Source organism: Camellia sinensis, chromosome 5 (assembly GCF_055761805.1).
Source record: "Camellia sinensis isolate YWXY chromosome 5, ASM5576180v1, whole genome shotgun sequence".
Classification (NCBI taxonomy): Eukaryota; Viridiplantae; Streptophyta; class Magnoliopsida; order Ericales; family Theaceae; genus Camellia; species Camellia sinensis.
This window is the reverse complement of record NC_138965.1, coordinates 201,786,191-201,803,589: the sequence shown is the minus strand read 5'-3', so window position 1 is coordinate 201,803,589 and position 17,399 is coordinate 201,786,191. Positions and strand designations below refer to the sequence as shown.

At 32.4% G+C, this 17,399-nt stretch overlaps 1 protein-coding gene across 4 annotated transcripts in view; it reads right to left on the bottom strand.

Annotated features, from left to right (window-relative positions):
- The window catches only part of GEK1 (D-aminoacyl-tRNA deacylase), a 38,358-nt gene extending 33,740 nt beyond the window's left edge, over positions 1–4,618 (bottom strand). For 3 of the 4 annotated variants that reach the window (XM_028266862.2, XM_028266852.2, XM_082871170.1), the window contains exons 1-4: positions 4,360–4,609; positions 4,079–4,259; positions 3,392–3,534; positions 3,037–3,100 (exon numbers count right to left, since the gene is read on the bottom strand). In XM_028266862.2, the coding sequence (XP_028122663.2) occupies positions 3,037–3,100; positions 3,392–3,534; positions 4,079–4,259; positions 4,360–4,461 (490 nt within the window). In that variant the 5' untranslated portion in view covers positions 4,462–4,609. Of the gene's footprint in view, positions 1–3,036; positions 3,101–3,391; positions 3,535–4,078; positions 4,260–4,359 lie in introns of all 4 variants that reach the window. The other variant, XM_028266847.2, reaches the window with a different exon arrangement.
- Positions 4,619–17,399: the final 12,781 nt, after the last annotated feature.

Genomic DNA, 17,399 nt, shown 5'->3' with positions numbered 1-17,399 from the left:
ACCCACCACCGTCACCGTCACCCTCACCCACCCACCCACCATCACCACCACCCGCCATCCGCCACCCATCTATCACCACCACCCACCACCACCATCCACTCGCTACCACCCACCACCGTCACCCAGCCGCCACCGTCACCCATCCACCCACCACCACCTGTCACCACCAGCTACCCACCACCCACCGTCACCACTTTCCACCATCGCCTTCTGCCGCCACTTGCCACCACTTGCCATTTCTCCCTCTTTTTTATATTTTTAAAATTTTTTAAACATTTTGTCAATTACCAAACGCGTTTGTAGTTTATGTTTTTCTAAAAACAAACAAAAAACAAACAAAAATCAGTTTATAAAATTTTTGTAAATATAAATTGAAAACGTAAACGTTACCAAATACACCCTTAGTGTTTATGTTTTTATTTTTATTTTATTGAATGTGGATTATTTGATCTTTGAAAATTGGAATTTTATGTAATATGCACTTTCATGGCTTTGAGAATTATTCTATATTTTGTATTGAATCTTGATTACTTTTTATTTTTTAAAAAATTGTCTTAGCACTACGAATGATTAGTCTATGTTAATTTTTCTATTTTTTACGAAAACTGTGCACCTTACTTCAATAAAGCCCGCACCTCGCCTTGCGCCTTGCGCCTAGCCCCCAAGAGACCTTCAGCGCCTTAGTGCGCCTTGAGCCTTTATAAACACTGACTGTGACTGAGTGTGTGCCAGGGTGCAAGGCCAAGAACAGTTGTAGAATAAACAAGTATGTGGGTATTATGTGTATATTCAAGAAAGGTTTGGGCAAAAAGCAAAATCGTAAGGAAAATATGCTCAGAATACATGGTTGGATTCAAAAAGACAAAAATGAACAACATTGCAATTACAGTATACAGATATAACAGTTTGAGGAAGAATAAAAATCGAAACGGAGGAACAGTGACTTACAAAAGGAAAATTAGAGTGGCTGACATCAGACGGTGGCAGCGACCGGAAAAATGCAGCAAAAATCCTCGCTGAAGGGGAGTGAACGGAAGTAATTGCAGAAAGCTTCACGGGAGCGACAATGGCGGACTTAGGAGAAAAAGTTAGAGAGAGGAAAAGCTTCAGAAACGGTGGTGTAAAGTGAAGAGACGAAAAGAGGAAATGAAGTTTTGTCTAAACACAAAAACGGCGGCAAAAGGCAATTACTGTGCCTAAAACGACGTACGTGCCAGACAACGCACACGAGAGCAATTCGACTTAGTGGCGCGTGTCGGGTACAGCCCAAAGAGAGAGAGAGGCGTGACAAGAATGGTTGAATAGTCATGCGTGACAGCTCATACGTGTGATAAAGCTCTTGGAATTCTTGATTTCATGGAGCAGTACCTCGGCTTGGAGGATGATCTCGGTTGAGAAACTTGAACAAATCCTAGTTAATAGTTCTGAGGCATTGATGGAAGCAGACTGTGGGTCTTGGTCATACTGAGCCAACGAGTTCTTACTTACTTCGGCAATGAATTAAGAAGCAAGCTTAGCTGACGTTATAGAAGGAAATACTGATATAGGTTCCATCACCTCAGGATGCCGAGGTAATAGAACCTAGGGGGCAGTTGTGAGGATATATTTTTTGAGTACCAACACATGGCCAAGGTGATGCCGACGTGTCAGCCGGGGTGCCACGTGTCCTGGTCGTGACGCCGAGGTGATATTGGCTAGGCCGAGGTTATCTCTGAAGATATCGGAGTCCGAGATAAGCGGATAAGGGACAAGAGTCCTAGAATGAGGAAGGACTTCAGCTTGGATAAGGATAAAGCTCTTAGGGAGTTTATCTTTATCTATTGGAGAGTCCAAACTAAGCACTGAGCAAAAGTCCATTGAAACTAGGCTTCTATTTGGACTAGGATTGTGTTGGCTATAAAAGAAAGGCACCCCCATGGGTCTAATGTACGCAATTTATATTCTGAACAGCGATTTTAGCACTTGATCTATCTTTGAGAGATAACTGACTTGATCATCGGAGTGCCCCGGGTGGACGAACCACCGCAGGAATCTCTTCTTTCTGTTGCAGGTTACTCAGGTGCCATCTATTCTGCCAATGCTCCAGTTGAATACTGAGTTGGCAGTGTGGTCAGAAATTCACTCACACAAATACATATGCAAACATTTGGACTAATGTTTTCATCATCTACCAGTTAGTGCACGAAAGACCAATGACTACACTAGAGAATGATTTCAAGTTCAAGGAAGTAAAACGACAGCGAGAAAAACGAAGAGAACTAGAGCTCAGACTCTGATAAAGGATGATGACCAAAGATTATTATTAGAATAACTGTATTAAGCCCTAAATAAAGTAAATTGAGACAGAGAGAGTGAGAAGGGGGGGGGGAGGGGGAGGTAGATTTACATACCTAAAAGATAGTACCTCCAGTTAAGGTCAGTTGAGTATTCCTTGTATAAATTAAAGAAAAATACATATCCACACAACTCATTCCTTGAAATTCAACTACTGAATATTCCGTAGATTCAGTAATAATCAAGAGCTAAACGTCCCAACAACTTTCAGATATGCAGTTGGGTTATGATATTGAATAATATGAAAAGCTACCAGACACACAAATTGGAAAACTGCATTGGCAATAAATAATTATTATGCAAAGCTGCAGGGACGGGGTGTCGTTGGGAAGGAGTTTCAAGCCTTCAACTTATAAAGTATGGAGGTACCATACATCCTCAGTAAGATCTCAAAATATTTGTGAATAGGATAAGAAGACAGAGCAGCATTGGATGTGTAAATGAACATGAAAGGAAAACCATGAAGGCACAAACGATTCTCGATTGTTTCACCACAATTAATATGTACTTTTTCTATGACATTACTTTTTCTATGACATCATGCAGATGATAGCACTTTAGACAATCAATGATTAAAAATATAAAAGAAATATCAGCTATTTAACTAGTACTTATATGTTATGCAATGTTGAAGTTTGTCTATCAAGATTAATAAGATTATTTATAAATAACAAATTAGTATAGCAAGTTTGAGCAGCTTACCAATCTCCACAAACATTGTTGGTGTATTTGTCTCTGGTCCATGATGAGTAGCTTCCAATGTAATCTACATTGAGCAGAAACCATGGTATTAATCTCTTATGTATTACATTATCATAAGCCAGAAGCTCTTTTAGACACTTCTAAATACCTTCCTTAAACTCTGCTACTTTGCATTGTCAAGTAAACAAATACACCATATACTTCCAATACATTGAAAAAGTATATTCTATTCATTATTCAGTTTCATCAATTCAAAATAAATTAGTCTTTGGTAGAAACTTAAAGTTTAATAAAAAAATTGTGAGGCGTTACTGCTTTTATAGTTCCTTGTATGTATAAAACAATGCAAATATACCTCAAACTCGGGAATTAAACCACGGGATTCGGCAATTGTCTTCAAGAGTTTGAGCCATGGCGCCATCCGAGGACTTGGTGGTGCTGCCCATCCAGGCTTGCCACCTTGCGGTGGCACATCCCCTTGGCGCAAATGTGGCACTCCTACATACCCAAATAACAAAACCCATAATTATTCTAGGGTTAATGAAACTAATGGTCCCTAATTTATATGTTACATTTTAGTCTCCAATCTTTTAATTTTTCCACTTTGGTCTCTAAAACAACTTACACTTTAGTCCTGATAACACCATCGTTCAAAATCAATAATAGAATGAGAGGTATTTTGAGAATTTTATATAAAACCTGAACAAAATCAAAATGATGAAATACACACGACCCCACAAAGTAAGCATTGTGGTCTTGAAAGTAAGCATTTTGTTGTATTTTAGTCCCAAAGCATAGAATTTATTGCATTTTAATCCCCAATATTTTAATTTTATTGCATGCATTTCGGTCTCCACAGTATGCAATCTACATTGTATTTTAGTCCCAAAGTAGACGACTTATTTAATTTTGGTCGCAATCTTTTGTAAATTATAATGGATTACATAGTTTAGGAAAAAAGTGAAAAATTTAGAAACTAGAGTGTAAGAAATGACATTATTTGAGGCATAATTCTATAGAAGAGTATTATAAATGTTAGTACCAATTGGGTGAATAGTGAGGGCTGGGCGGTTTGAGACAGCGGTGTGTTTGCTGAGGAAAATGAGCTCGTGGACGACCTCAGAGGAGGCTTGTTCCCAACGCTTGTCCAAGTGATCCTCTTCGACTATGCCCTTATCGTGTTGTAACAATCTCACATCTTCATTAACGAAGCTTGTTATGCCCTTTTTTAAATTTTCCAGAATTTAAACAGTCAGCACAGCGACACATGTAATCAGAACAACGAAAGGAAAAGAGACAGAGAGAGAATGGGATAGACGAAACCTCGAAGGAGAGACCAGGCTGCCAACCGGGCATGGCGAGGAGGGCGGAGGCGGGGCCGATTGAGGCCGGATCGGTAGTTGTCGCCACCACCAACGTCACCATCTTTTCTTCTTCCTCTCTCTCTCTCTCTCTCTCTATATATATATATATATATCTATGGGTGGCGTATGTAATTTTGTAACTGCTACCATGTATCTGCTTTTTTCATAAACTAGGGTGTCAGCCCACCGGTATCAGCCCATCGCTCCCCTTGAAATATAAATTTTAATTTTGAATTTATAAGATTTTTTTTAATATTATTTAAGTGATGTGAGTATTTTTTTAAAGGGTCTGGCTTTGGTTCAGTTCACGATCAGATTGGATCATACTGTTGGGTTCGTAGACATTTATCATGGGTCTCGTTTTGAAAATCTGAACTGTTCAATATGTAAAACTCGTCGAGTACTATATGTTTATAAAAAATCACGTTAATCGGATATCGATAGTTATGTGATCAAAATAGTTTTTGTCAATCGTAATTTATTCACCGTCCATTTTTTTTATACAAAACTGATTTGATCACATAGCTATCGATATCCGATCAACGTAATTTTTTATAGGCATATAGTACTCGACGAGTTCTACACATTGAACAGTTCATATTTTCACAACGAGACCCGTGGTGAGCCCCACGAACCCAACAATATCGTGCAATCCGATCGTGTCCTGGACCAAAACCAAACCCTTTTTTAAAAATTAAGTAACAATCCTGTTGGGACTCCAGTGGGGTGACCCCAGCACCCCACCTCCACGTGGGGGCAGCCAGTGAAAGACCAAATATATATATATATATATATGGATCAATGAAAAAATAGTGGGGTGGTGGGGTCACCTCCACTGAGGTCTGAGGCAATTTTCCTCAAGTAAATGATCCTACATTCAATTCTTATATCTTTCTTTTAATTATTATATTTTGTTATTTTTTTTAAGAGTAATGTACCGATAAATTTCAAATTATAAAAGTTTTCGCATAAACTGAGAGCTCCATTATAGAGAAATTTACCATTGCGTGCGTGACTTGTAACATTGGTGGGCAACCTTCATCATTTAACTTGTGTGAAATTACGGAACTAGGACATCATTTGCCTATGGTGTTGCATTATTATTTCTTTTTTAAACGGTGGTGAAGTTGCATAGAAGGATAGATTTGGGGTGTCAATCTCAAGACCACGAACATCGGGGTAATTCGAAAGGAAACCTACATAAAAATGGTATTAATGTAAACTGTAAAAGGTTCAAAATTAATTAAGCAAATATTATCAAATAAAATAGGATTAAATGGTGTATAAGAAAATTCTTAAGACTAAATGGTTCAACTTTTCACAAAATAGAATTTATGGATAAATTTTTCTTTTTTTAAATAGAAAAATTAATACTTGACACAAAAACAGAAAGCCACTTGACAAAATGAGAGAAATAAGTTTATTGATACTCGATTGTTTGACATGATGAATATAAGTGTACTTAATTTGATCACATTACCTCTTTATTTTTTTATAAATATTTTCGAAATGGTCAAATATATATATCTATTTGGATCATTTTAAATAACCCTTTAATAATAATATAGATAGCTAATCACATTGGTTCAGAACACTGCGTCGCACGTATTCATACTAAGGCCTTCTTATATAAATAAAAAAAAAAATAGATCTACTTTTTAAGTTCAATTATGTGTTAATTAATTAAGATATTTAAGGTAATACGCTATCTTATATCTTCTGAATTATCAATCAATTATACTATTTACATATCATTAAATTTAAAAAATAAATTTATATATATCATTTTTTTTTTCTTCATACAATCATAAAATTCTCAAAAAATAAGATAATTTCTTGTGTTTTCTAAAATTATTAGGAGACATTAGACACCACACCACCACGGTATTATATCACCCACCGATTATTAAATTAAGTAACATATTTCCTCTTATTTTAAAGTAAAATTATTTATCTTATTATTTTCATCAATCACAATTCATTTAAACATCATTTAACCTCATTTTAAGATTGCTGAATAATTTATTCCGACCGTCTTACACTTTTGTAATTTGATTGATGATAAATTGAATGAAAATGAATTTATTCATCCATTTTATTTTAGTGAGTAAACAACACACATCATTTGATTGGTACATGTGAATCTCATCTATTTAAAAATGTAATATCTTTAGCCAATTTGATAAGTTTTATTCTTCTACACCAATTAAAATATGTGTATTATTCACAAATTAAAAGAATGTATGAACAAAATCATACTCCAATTAAATGGGGCTCTAGACTACTCATCTCGGGCCAACCTCAATTTATTTTTAAGTAATTTACATTATCACTCAAAATTGAAAATCATTAGAAAGTCCCTATTCACACACACAAGAGATAAATTATCATGTATATTTTAATTATTGCTTCTCTTAATTGTATTATCTATCAAAGATTAGTTATTACACTGTACTGGTATTATGTAAATAATATTATATAATACTTTAAAATAACTGCAATTGTTAGGCTAGTGATGTAGACTTAAGACTCAAGAGTTTTCTTATCTTTAGATCTTAGATTTGAAAAAAAAAAAAAAAACTTTAGCATTATTAAATAATTATTTCTTAAAATTTGAAAAAAAAAATACATATTAAACCTCACATATTTAGATTTTCTTCCCGATCTTAACAAAAAAAAAAAAAAAAAAAACCACATATTTAACAGATTGTATGCTTTCAGGCACTTAATGATATTGTCATTTTTCAATACTAAAATGTATATTTCATATTATTTATTTTTTGTGTCTTCAAATTATTTGTATTAATTTTGATTATCTTAGTTGCAATAAATGAAAAGATAGTATAATTTATACAATACTTATATTGAAATTGTGATATTTACTATTTTTACCCAAAATTAAAAAATAAATAAATAAAAAAGAATAAATTACAGTAAATCTCTTTAAACAATGTCCATTTATACTTTGCACCCTGAACTCAAAACATAATAGTTAATTTTTTCAAAATATTATTTTATTACAGTTAATCATTTTTATTAAGGTTCTGTTACAAATTTATAGAAAATGAAATCACGAATAAAACACATAATACATCTATATCAAGTGCAAAGAAAATCACAAGACAAAAATATTATTATCTTAAAAATTTAATAAATATGTTAGATACTTTATATATGATTTAACTTTTTATAAATTTTAGATAGAATCATAAGAAAAAGAATTACTTGTAACAAAATGATACTATAAATAGTTAACCGTTGAGCTTTAAAGTTTAAAGAAATAAATTAAAAATTTGTAATTTAAAATAAATAAATAAATAAATAGGTGATACTCCAAAATTAAAATTAAGACTCATATAATATTTTGAAAATATTGCAATAATTTCAAGATTTTTGACTCTTCAAATTTTGTAAATCTTCCACACAAAATCCGCTTTGAAGAATCAGCCTCCAAGCGTCAACATCAATAATTGGAAGTCTTGCAAAAGAAGACAAAATCCGTAGAAGATAAAGCTTCTCTTCAGATATCAAAGAAATGCGCGCCAAAATATTCTGTAGATTTTTGTGTCTGTAATTATTTGTTTTTGTCGGTAATAAGGATTTTCCTTCACTCATTACTTTAATAGAACAGATGACCTCCACCCTGCTCCATTAAAGAAAAACTGTGAGAATCCTTACACGTGTCCTGTAATCAATTATAGTGTCAAAATTTTATCAAAAAATGAGGATTGAATGATATGCGATGGGGCCCAAAGCAGTACCCGATATCATTATCCTAATCTTTTATTGATAGAATTTTATCTATATCTAGAACAGTGATTTGAGTAATCAAAATCCATAGAAAATCATGTAAAGTCTAGAAAAGTCTATGGCTTAGGCTTAGTAGCCTTTGGACTTTTGAGTCTAAAACTTTTGACGTAGAGATATTTCTTTTTGGCTTGTATGTATCAACCATGTGTATAAATTGGCATTCATGCCAACGGAATAAGCAGAATGAAAAAACACCACTTCACTCTGCGTTGTAAAAATTTCCAACCCCTCTCAAAAACCTCTAAGTGTACTAAGTCTTTCAGAATTTCAGAGTCTGTAATATAATCTTTGTAAGTATATTTCTTATTAATATGAAGTGTGAGTAGTTTCTCTTTTTCCTTAAATATTTCAAAAAGGTAACTCTTCTATTCTAAAAATTTATTTTCTTTTTGGAAAAACTTAGTTTATGGAATGCTTGTTTGCTCATTAATATTACATGCTTTGAACCTTCGTAGTATCTGCTATTTTCTATTTTGTTACTGAGTGAGCTTAGCTGAAGAGGCCGTGTTAGCCGTGGTTAGGCGTTGGAGGGCAAATTGTAGGCAGAAAGGGAAAGGTAAAATTTAGAAAATAAAAATATACTATGTTGAACGAAACTTAGCTTCAAGGTGAGAGTACATGTAATGAAAACAAACATTGCAAAAAAATAGTTTTTGCCAAAGAAAAGAATTTTAGAATAAAATGAGAGCAACCCGAGTAGAAATATTAAGGAAATATTGTCCATAAAAGAAATTTAAAAAATCAAAACTTTATGCCCTTAGAAGAAAAATTTAGGATTAAAATCAAAATTAGTACTGAACTCATACAAGAATTAGAAGATCAAATATCAAGATATCAGTTTCTTTTATCATTAGCTTCTAGCAGATCTTTAGAAAATTACAGTTTAAAAATTTCTCAGATAAATAAACAGCTAACTGTAAAATGAGAAGCCTTAAAATTAGCAATACAACAGCTTGAAGACCTATTAGCATAACTGTAGAATTAATTAGATAATTCTCAGCCCAATTTCAAAATAGTGGTAGACCACTAACTCACCCCAAACAAAAATTTGTATCAAAGCACTGTTCGGTTTTAGGACAGTTTAAGTTAGTTTATGCATTTTGCTTATGGTAATAGAGTAGTTTTTATTTTTGGAAATTTTAGTTATAAATTTCATATTATAGTAGCTTGTAATAATTTTAAAGTATGAGTTAATTTTGTGTATGAAAAAAGTAGAGTATCTAGATTTAGAACTCAGCAACCATAATCATCGTCTCAGCATAGATAAAAACAAATTTCGTTGTAATTTCGAAAATACTTGTACACATCAGCTTCATAGTGAACATAATCCTCAGCTAAATAGCATCATAGATTATCAGATTAATTTTGCAGAAAATATTAAAAAGGACATAGATAAAATTAGTAATCTTTTTATTTCATCCATAGATCATCTTTGAAATAATCGTAGCATAATCAAAGATCAAGATAAAAAATTAGATTATATCCAAGACCAGTGTAGTTCAATTTTACAAAAAAGAACATATTTAAATTTAGAAAAAATTCCTACTAAAACAGAAATAGAAACTCTAATTTCAGCCACAAATAATAGCCGCTCAAAACAAATAGAGTTAGAATTTAAACAATTAATTGAAAAAATTCATAGTCAGATAAATCAAATAGCTAAACAAATAGAACAAATCAACCAAATTCAAGATAATTTAAAACAGAAATTAGAAATTTTAGAACAACTTGTAAGATCTTAGTTTATGAGTAGTGATAAGAAAGCTAATAGAGACTACCAGATTATTTTAAAACAAGCAGAAGATTTTCATAATAACCCAGAAGGAATCAGTAACTATCAAGGAATAAATCAGTCAGATAAAATATCAGTAAGACAAAATAATATAGAAATTTTATTTCTTATTAGATTGTGTGAAAAATTTGAATATTTATCAAAACAACTATATAGCTTAGAAAATCGTTTAGCTTCTTTAGAAAAAATAATACATCGAAAAGGAAAATGAGTAGAAGGACAAACTAATAGACCCCAATCTCAGGTAATTGAAGAAGATATAGCCAGATATTTTGAAAAGCTTAAATTACCAATAAAATCCACCTGTAGAATTTACAGAAAATGAAAATGTTTAAACAACTAATAAAAGGAAGTAGTAGTAAAAAACGTAATGAAGATGAAGATGTTAAAATGGAAGAATTTATAGATGTAGAACAACAAATAGAAAAATTTAAGAAAGAGAAATTAGAATTAATTCCAGCTAAATATATATAAGCTAGGTAAGATTCATAAAAAACAATATCTATTTAAACATTATGGTGAACAAATGATTAGTGTAACTCATGAAGATGAAAAAATAGAGCTAAATTTGATAGATAGAAAAAGCTATAAATATGCAGTAAAAGAACACCTTAAAATGACTCATTTAGAATTAGTTGTGGTAGGAATTAAAGCTTTAACTAGAGAAAATTTAGGAACTAGAGTCTTTGTATGTCTTTATGATGATAGATTTAATGACGTAAGACAGAGTATTTTAGGCAGCTATGAATTAGATATGAATTCAAAATGAAATATAGTTTATTTTACACCAGATTTCTTACTACCAACCTTGACCTTTCATAAAAAGATAAAAATAGGAATAAAGAGTAGATGATACAATATGAAAAAAGGAAAAAAGAATTTATTAGTTTGTACAGGATTTTTAGGCTTAGCAGTTTCAGAAAGTAATACCCACTATAGACTTACAAATGATCAGATAGTTAAGTTATTAGGCGCAAAAGGAATAAAAGCATTACCAGCTAAAAAAATTAGTTCTGAAAATAATGTAGCACTAGATTGGAAATTAGGAAACTTTCTAGGACAAAAGAGATTAGCCCCTCAAGATAATTTATTATATCAGACAGCAGATGAAAATTATGCAGTAAGATTTACCCAGTATACTTATGTAGCACAAGAAAAATCTGAAGATGATGAATTTAGCAATATAGATAAGGAAGAAAATCAAGATAATCGTAGTGAAATAAATCAGCTTTATGTAATGACAGAAGAAAAAACTATGTCACAAAATAAGATATATAATATTAATGAGATAAATTTAGAAAAATTTACCCTAGAAGACATGAATAAAATATTAGATGCTAGATATTATGAATACTTAGCTAGATGAGATACCCATGACGAAGTAGTGTCATTTTTGGATCAGGAATTTCATACAGAATATGTAGATGATATCATAGAAGATAATATGCATCCTAGCAAAATATTTAGAATGCCAGAACAATCTAACCTAGAAGATACTTTTTACATGAATATAGAAAGCTCAGGAACTAATAACCCACAACCAACTGTAGAAGATCCCATAGAACCAATGCATTATGCAATAGGAGGAAGAAGACCATTAGCCAGTTCAGGACGTAGTCACGTAGATCCAAATAAAAGCTATAAGTTTCATGGAAAGCGTAGACAACTAGATATGAGTATACAATTACAACTAGTCAATAATCAAGGAACTCTTTTAGATTTAGCTAGATTCGACCCTCAGATATGGCAGGAAGTAATAGAAAGATGGGAAAAAGATGCAGTAAAGGCATGGATGACCAGTCCCTATGAATCAACGGATATGTAGGAATATATGGAGACACTTTTAGGAGATTCAGCTTATAATATTTATTTAACTTTCAAAGGAAAATATGAAGAAACAATTAAACAGCTTAAAGAGTTAGGAAATAACCCATGGAATGTTACCAATTTTATTAAAGAAATACTTATAGGATATGATCCTTCTAGAGGAAATGATTCCGCTCAAAGCGTAGCATTAACTGAGTTAGACCAAATAACATTAGGAAGTTGGAAATATATTGTACCTTTTAGTAAAGAATACTTAGCCATAGCAGCAAGAACTGGAAAAAGTTTTGATGAAGAAATAGGAAATAAATATTTTAGAAAATTACCAGGAGAACTAGGAAGAGAGATAGAAAATAAATGGTCAGTTTATTATGCAAGTTTACCAGCAAAAATAGCCACAGGAGAATTAAGAATAAGAGGAACTTTAGGAATAGGACCTAGAATAGTTTTTACATTTTATAAGCTCAAAGAAAAATGTATAGAAGTTAAAATACAGAAAGATTTGAAAAAACAAAGTTACGGCTTTTGTGGCAGTGTAAAATATACTCCTCAGGAATATGAAGATAAATATAATAGGAAAAAATATAAAAAATATGGAAAATATAGAAAAGAAAAATATTGGAAGAAAAAATATAGAAAACCATGGAAAAAATAAAAATTCATTAGAAAAAGTAAAACTTTTAATAGGACAAATTATAAGAAATTACCCAAAGAAGAAAAAGATAAAAGAAAACAAAGATATGTTAGAAAACCCAACAGTAAAAAATGCAATTGTTTTATATGTGGAGAACTCAATCATTTTGCTAAAAACTGCCCAAAAAGACAAAGACCAAATACTAATAAACAGATAGAAAGACTTCATATTATAGAAAACTTAGAAGGAGATATAGTTAGCATAAATAGTGATGATTCAGAAGTCTATAGCATAGTCAGTGATTATGAATACCAAATAGAAAGCATAAGTTCAGATAGTAATTCCGAAAGTGATACAGATATAGATAATCTTTTAGGACAACTCAACCAAGAAATAGGATCGAATCCTTCTCAAGATACTTTCTTTATGATGGAATGTAATGCAGATACTGAATGTCAGCATAATTTTCAAATAGGATTAGGATTTGATACCACTAGATGCAGCTATTGTAATTGGTTTCTAGCTAAAGATAAGAGAGCTCAATGTTTATTATGCAGCATAACCTATTGTTTAGTCTGTCTTGAAAAATTAAACATGACTCATAAGATAACATTAGGAAATACCAGAAAGTAGAGAATTACGTTTAACAATTCGAGAATTAGAAATACAGGTAAAAGAACTTAAGTTACAAATACACGAGATAGAAACTAAGACTAGTTTTGACATATAATGTTTAGAACTAGAAAATAGACAGCTTAAATAGCAGCTAGAACAATTTCATAATAAGTACCCTTTAAAAGACAAACTAATTGAAGAACATATGAATTCGTTAGAATTAGTCAACCTAGTTGATTCTCAACCCTTTAGTTAATACTCTAAAGCCTAACCAGATAATACATATTTACCATTTAATTACCCGGTTATACCTAAACCAAATTTAGTTGAGATCTCTTGTGTAATCAAATTTGCAGCAAAGACCCTTAGTATAGATGCCATAATAGATAGAGGAGCTAGTAAATCATATATTGAACAACAAGTAGTTTCACCAGGATGGAGCACAGCTTTAACAACCCCAGTTTTAGTTAGTATAGCCGATGGCACTAAACAGACATACACACATTGCATCAATGGAGCACATATTAGTTTTCATCATCTAGGTTCACAAGATCAGCATATAGAATGGTTTCCTTTACCTCAAGTTTGGATTGGAAATACCCGACAGTATCATCCTTTCATCTTAGGACTTAATTTCATACTTAGTTTACAAGGCGGCATGTTTCTCAGCCAACACAACATTAGTTTCTTCAAGCGAACTGTACATACGCCTACAGCGTATGCCCTTAGCACCATAGCCCATTCATCAGAGTTGCGTGCGAAGCGTGGTGGTACTATAGGAGTAGATTCAGTTCCAACTAGTTTTTTATTTCCTAGTAGAAATATTTTTCCCAAGTTAGCTCAAAAATATATACCTGGTGAGATAGCAAATACTTCTTTAGAAAATTTAGACACAAAAAATTATGAAGATTTAGAAGATTTTGATCTTGAAGAAAAAGGAGACTATTGGAATTTAGAAGGTTTTCAACAAACAGTTAACCTAGAATTAATTTTTTCAAAAATAGGAAAATTAAAGAAAAAACCAGTATACAGAAGAACAGAAAATGATTTAGATGAGATAATAAGATTAGCTGAAACAATAGAAATTCTAGGAGAGCAGCCTATGAAATATTGGGAAAGAAATAAAATTTTAGCCAGCTTAGACATAAAAAATAAAGATTATAGGATTACCTCAGCACAAATAGATCATACGCCAGCAGATATAGAAGAATTTAGAACACAGATTAAGGAGTTACTAGATTTAGGAGTAATTAGACCTAGTAATAGTCTGCATATGAGCGTTGCATTTATGGTTAGAAATCATGGAGAGATAAAAAGAGGAAAAACTAGAATGGTTATAAATTATAAAAGGTTAAATGATAATACAGAAGATGATAAATACAATATACCAGATAAAGATCAGCTCATAAATAAAATACAGACAGCTAAGATATTTAGCAAATTTGATTGTAAGTCAGGATTTTGGCAGATAAAAATGGAAAAGGAAAGCATACCTTGGACAGTCTTTTGTTGCCCACAGTGACATTATGAGTGGCTAGTCATGCCTTTTGGACTAAAAAATGCTTTTTCCATATTTCAACGTAAAATGAATAGTATATTTAATAAATATAGTTTTATACTGGTATACATAGATGACATATTAATATTCAGCCCAGATAAAAATAGTCACATAGATCATTTATACTTAGCATTAGAAGAATTCATAAACAATGAAATAATAATTAGCAAGAAAACACATGGTATTAAATAAGCCACATATAGAATTTTTAGGAATGGAGTTAGGAGATGGAAAAATTAGGTTACAACCTCATATAGTCAAGAAAATCTTAGAATATCCAGATAAATTAGAAGATACAAAACAATTTCAATTTTTTTTAGGAATCTTAAATTATGCACGAATGTATATTTCTAACCTTAGTAAAATAATAGGACCTCTATAAAGTAAGACCACACCCACAAGACAAAAATATTTTAATCAACAAAATATAGCTCTGGTTAGAAAAATCAAAGACATTTGTAGAAATTTACCAGATCTACAACTTCCCTTAGAATCAGAATATATAGTTGTAGAAACAGACGCAAGTCAATCACGATGGGGAACAATATTATTAGCTAAACCTAGTAAGTATGATAGTAAAAATAAAGAACGCATTTGAAGATATAGTTCTGGAAAATTTAAAGAAAAAGATACGACTATGACCAGTCTAGATTTTGAAATACTAGGAGTAGTATATGCAATAAATAAATTTAGATTATTTTTGCACAAACCTTTTACCATTAGAACATATTGTGAAGCTATAGTTAGATTTCATAATAAACTTAACGAGCGTAAATTGAGTATTAGAAGATGTGCAAAATTTTTAGACTGTATAGTAGGACAAGGATATAAAGTAGAGTTTGAACATATTAAAGGGAGTAATAATAGGTTAACAGATTGGTTACGTAGGAAAATTTATTTAGAAAAAGAAAATAACCAGTTTAATTTTTGTGCAGATAATGGAGAACAGCAAAACCATGAACTTTGGGGGATTCGCTTTTCCTATTCATGAAGGCAGAAACAAGTTCAGACCATTAACAGGAATAGACTTAGACCCAGTCCAACAGTGTCTTTTAGATAACCTTTGGAACAGTCAGAACCACCCAGCTAAACGCCTTTCAGCCCTAAACTCTCTCAATATATATTTTTCAAAGATCCAAAATAAACCTTTGTCAAAAAGTTTTTCTTTTTATGTAGTAGCTAAAGAAACCAAGCTCGGGATTTACCATGACTGGATAGAAGTAGAACCATTAGTTAAAAATTTTCCTATACCCCAATTTAAAGGATTTTATGATTTTGAGTCAGCCAATACCTATGCCCGAAAACAAATAGGAACCAGTTACTTTATTAGCCAAATAGCTAAAGATTACCTGGACACATTGAGCAAGATGAGGTCAACCATTCTTGCTACCAGTGGAGTTCCAATTAACCAGATAATTAGAAGCAGTAGTACAGGCAGTAGTAGTTCTAACCCTCAGATAGATTCTCAGAATCCTCTTCAGATGTGCAGACATTGTGAAGGCCTTTCCAGAAACTTCAAGAAAATTATAGATAGAGGCAAAAAGGTCAGTGAAGAACTAGACCAGCTCCGAGACGAAAAAAAACAATTAAAAGCAACCGTTCAAACCCTAACTAACCAGCTTAAAAAATTAGCTCCAGAAAAACACCGACCTACTTACCTAGCCCAGAAATCAAACAACTCACCAGTGAGGAATTTGACCAATTGAGTGCTAGAATGTATTTCTTCAGGCATTCTATCATTTGATCTTTTTGTGAGAAAAGCCAAGTAATGAAAGACCTAAAACCCTATATTTACACCTTAGCCGAAGATAGCAGAAATAGCGAGTTAGTCATTATTTAGCATTTTCTTCAGGACCTCTCCATAGCAAGAGTTGACTGCCCTGGCCTAGCTTATCAATGGACCTATACCTATGAAGATGAAGAGCAACCCTGCTTAGAAGAAGAAAAATGCAATAAGAGGTCCGAACATTTTGGTAGATGTCAGTGTAACCTAGACTTCAGCATTTGCCTCTGCCAGATAAATCTAGCTACATTCGAGCCATTGAAGATAGAGATTAGGGGCGAAACTCATTATCTAACAGCCCCAAAATTGTTAGATTACGACTTTGTCTCTAGACTATTTTTCACAGAACCAGATCAAACAGATAGCTTTGGACATAAGCTTGCTCATGAAGTACTGTGTGTAATGGAAGAACATCATCCGTATGTAGAAGTATTGATAGATAGCAGATTACCAGAGTGGAAGGGAATATGGTGCAATCCAGCTAAACATAAAAGGTATCTCAGAGGAACCTCAACATTCCCAGGATTTCCAGGACTTCTCAATCGAAGACCCTGGCCATGCAGAAGATTTCCACTCAAAGACCAGCTCAATAAATGGAGGAAATTTGCTAGCGACTCTCTTTTAGCATATAATGGAAATTATGGACATCTAGTTTGTGAAGATAGACATTAGAAAATACATTGTAATTTGGCCATCCCAGGATATCCCTTCAGCAAAAAGACATTTGTCGATGAAAGTCAGTACCTTAACTATCAGCATGACGTCTCTCATGAATCACCGGTAATGGGAGAAAATGACCAAGAATGGTACGATGAACCACCCATGGGAGATAGGGATGACTTTTACGACCAACTCTCAGCAGCAGACATGAACAACCTCTCAGACAGAATGTATGGATAAAAAAAAAAAAAAAAAAAAAAAGGTGACACTCCAAAATTAAAATTAAGACTCATATAATATTTTAAAAATATTGCAATAATTTC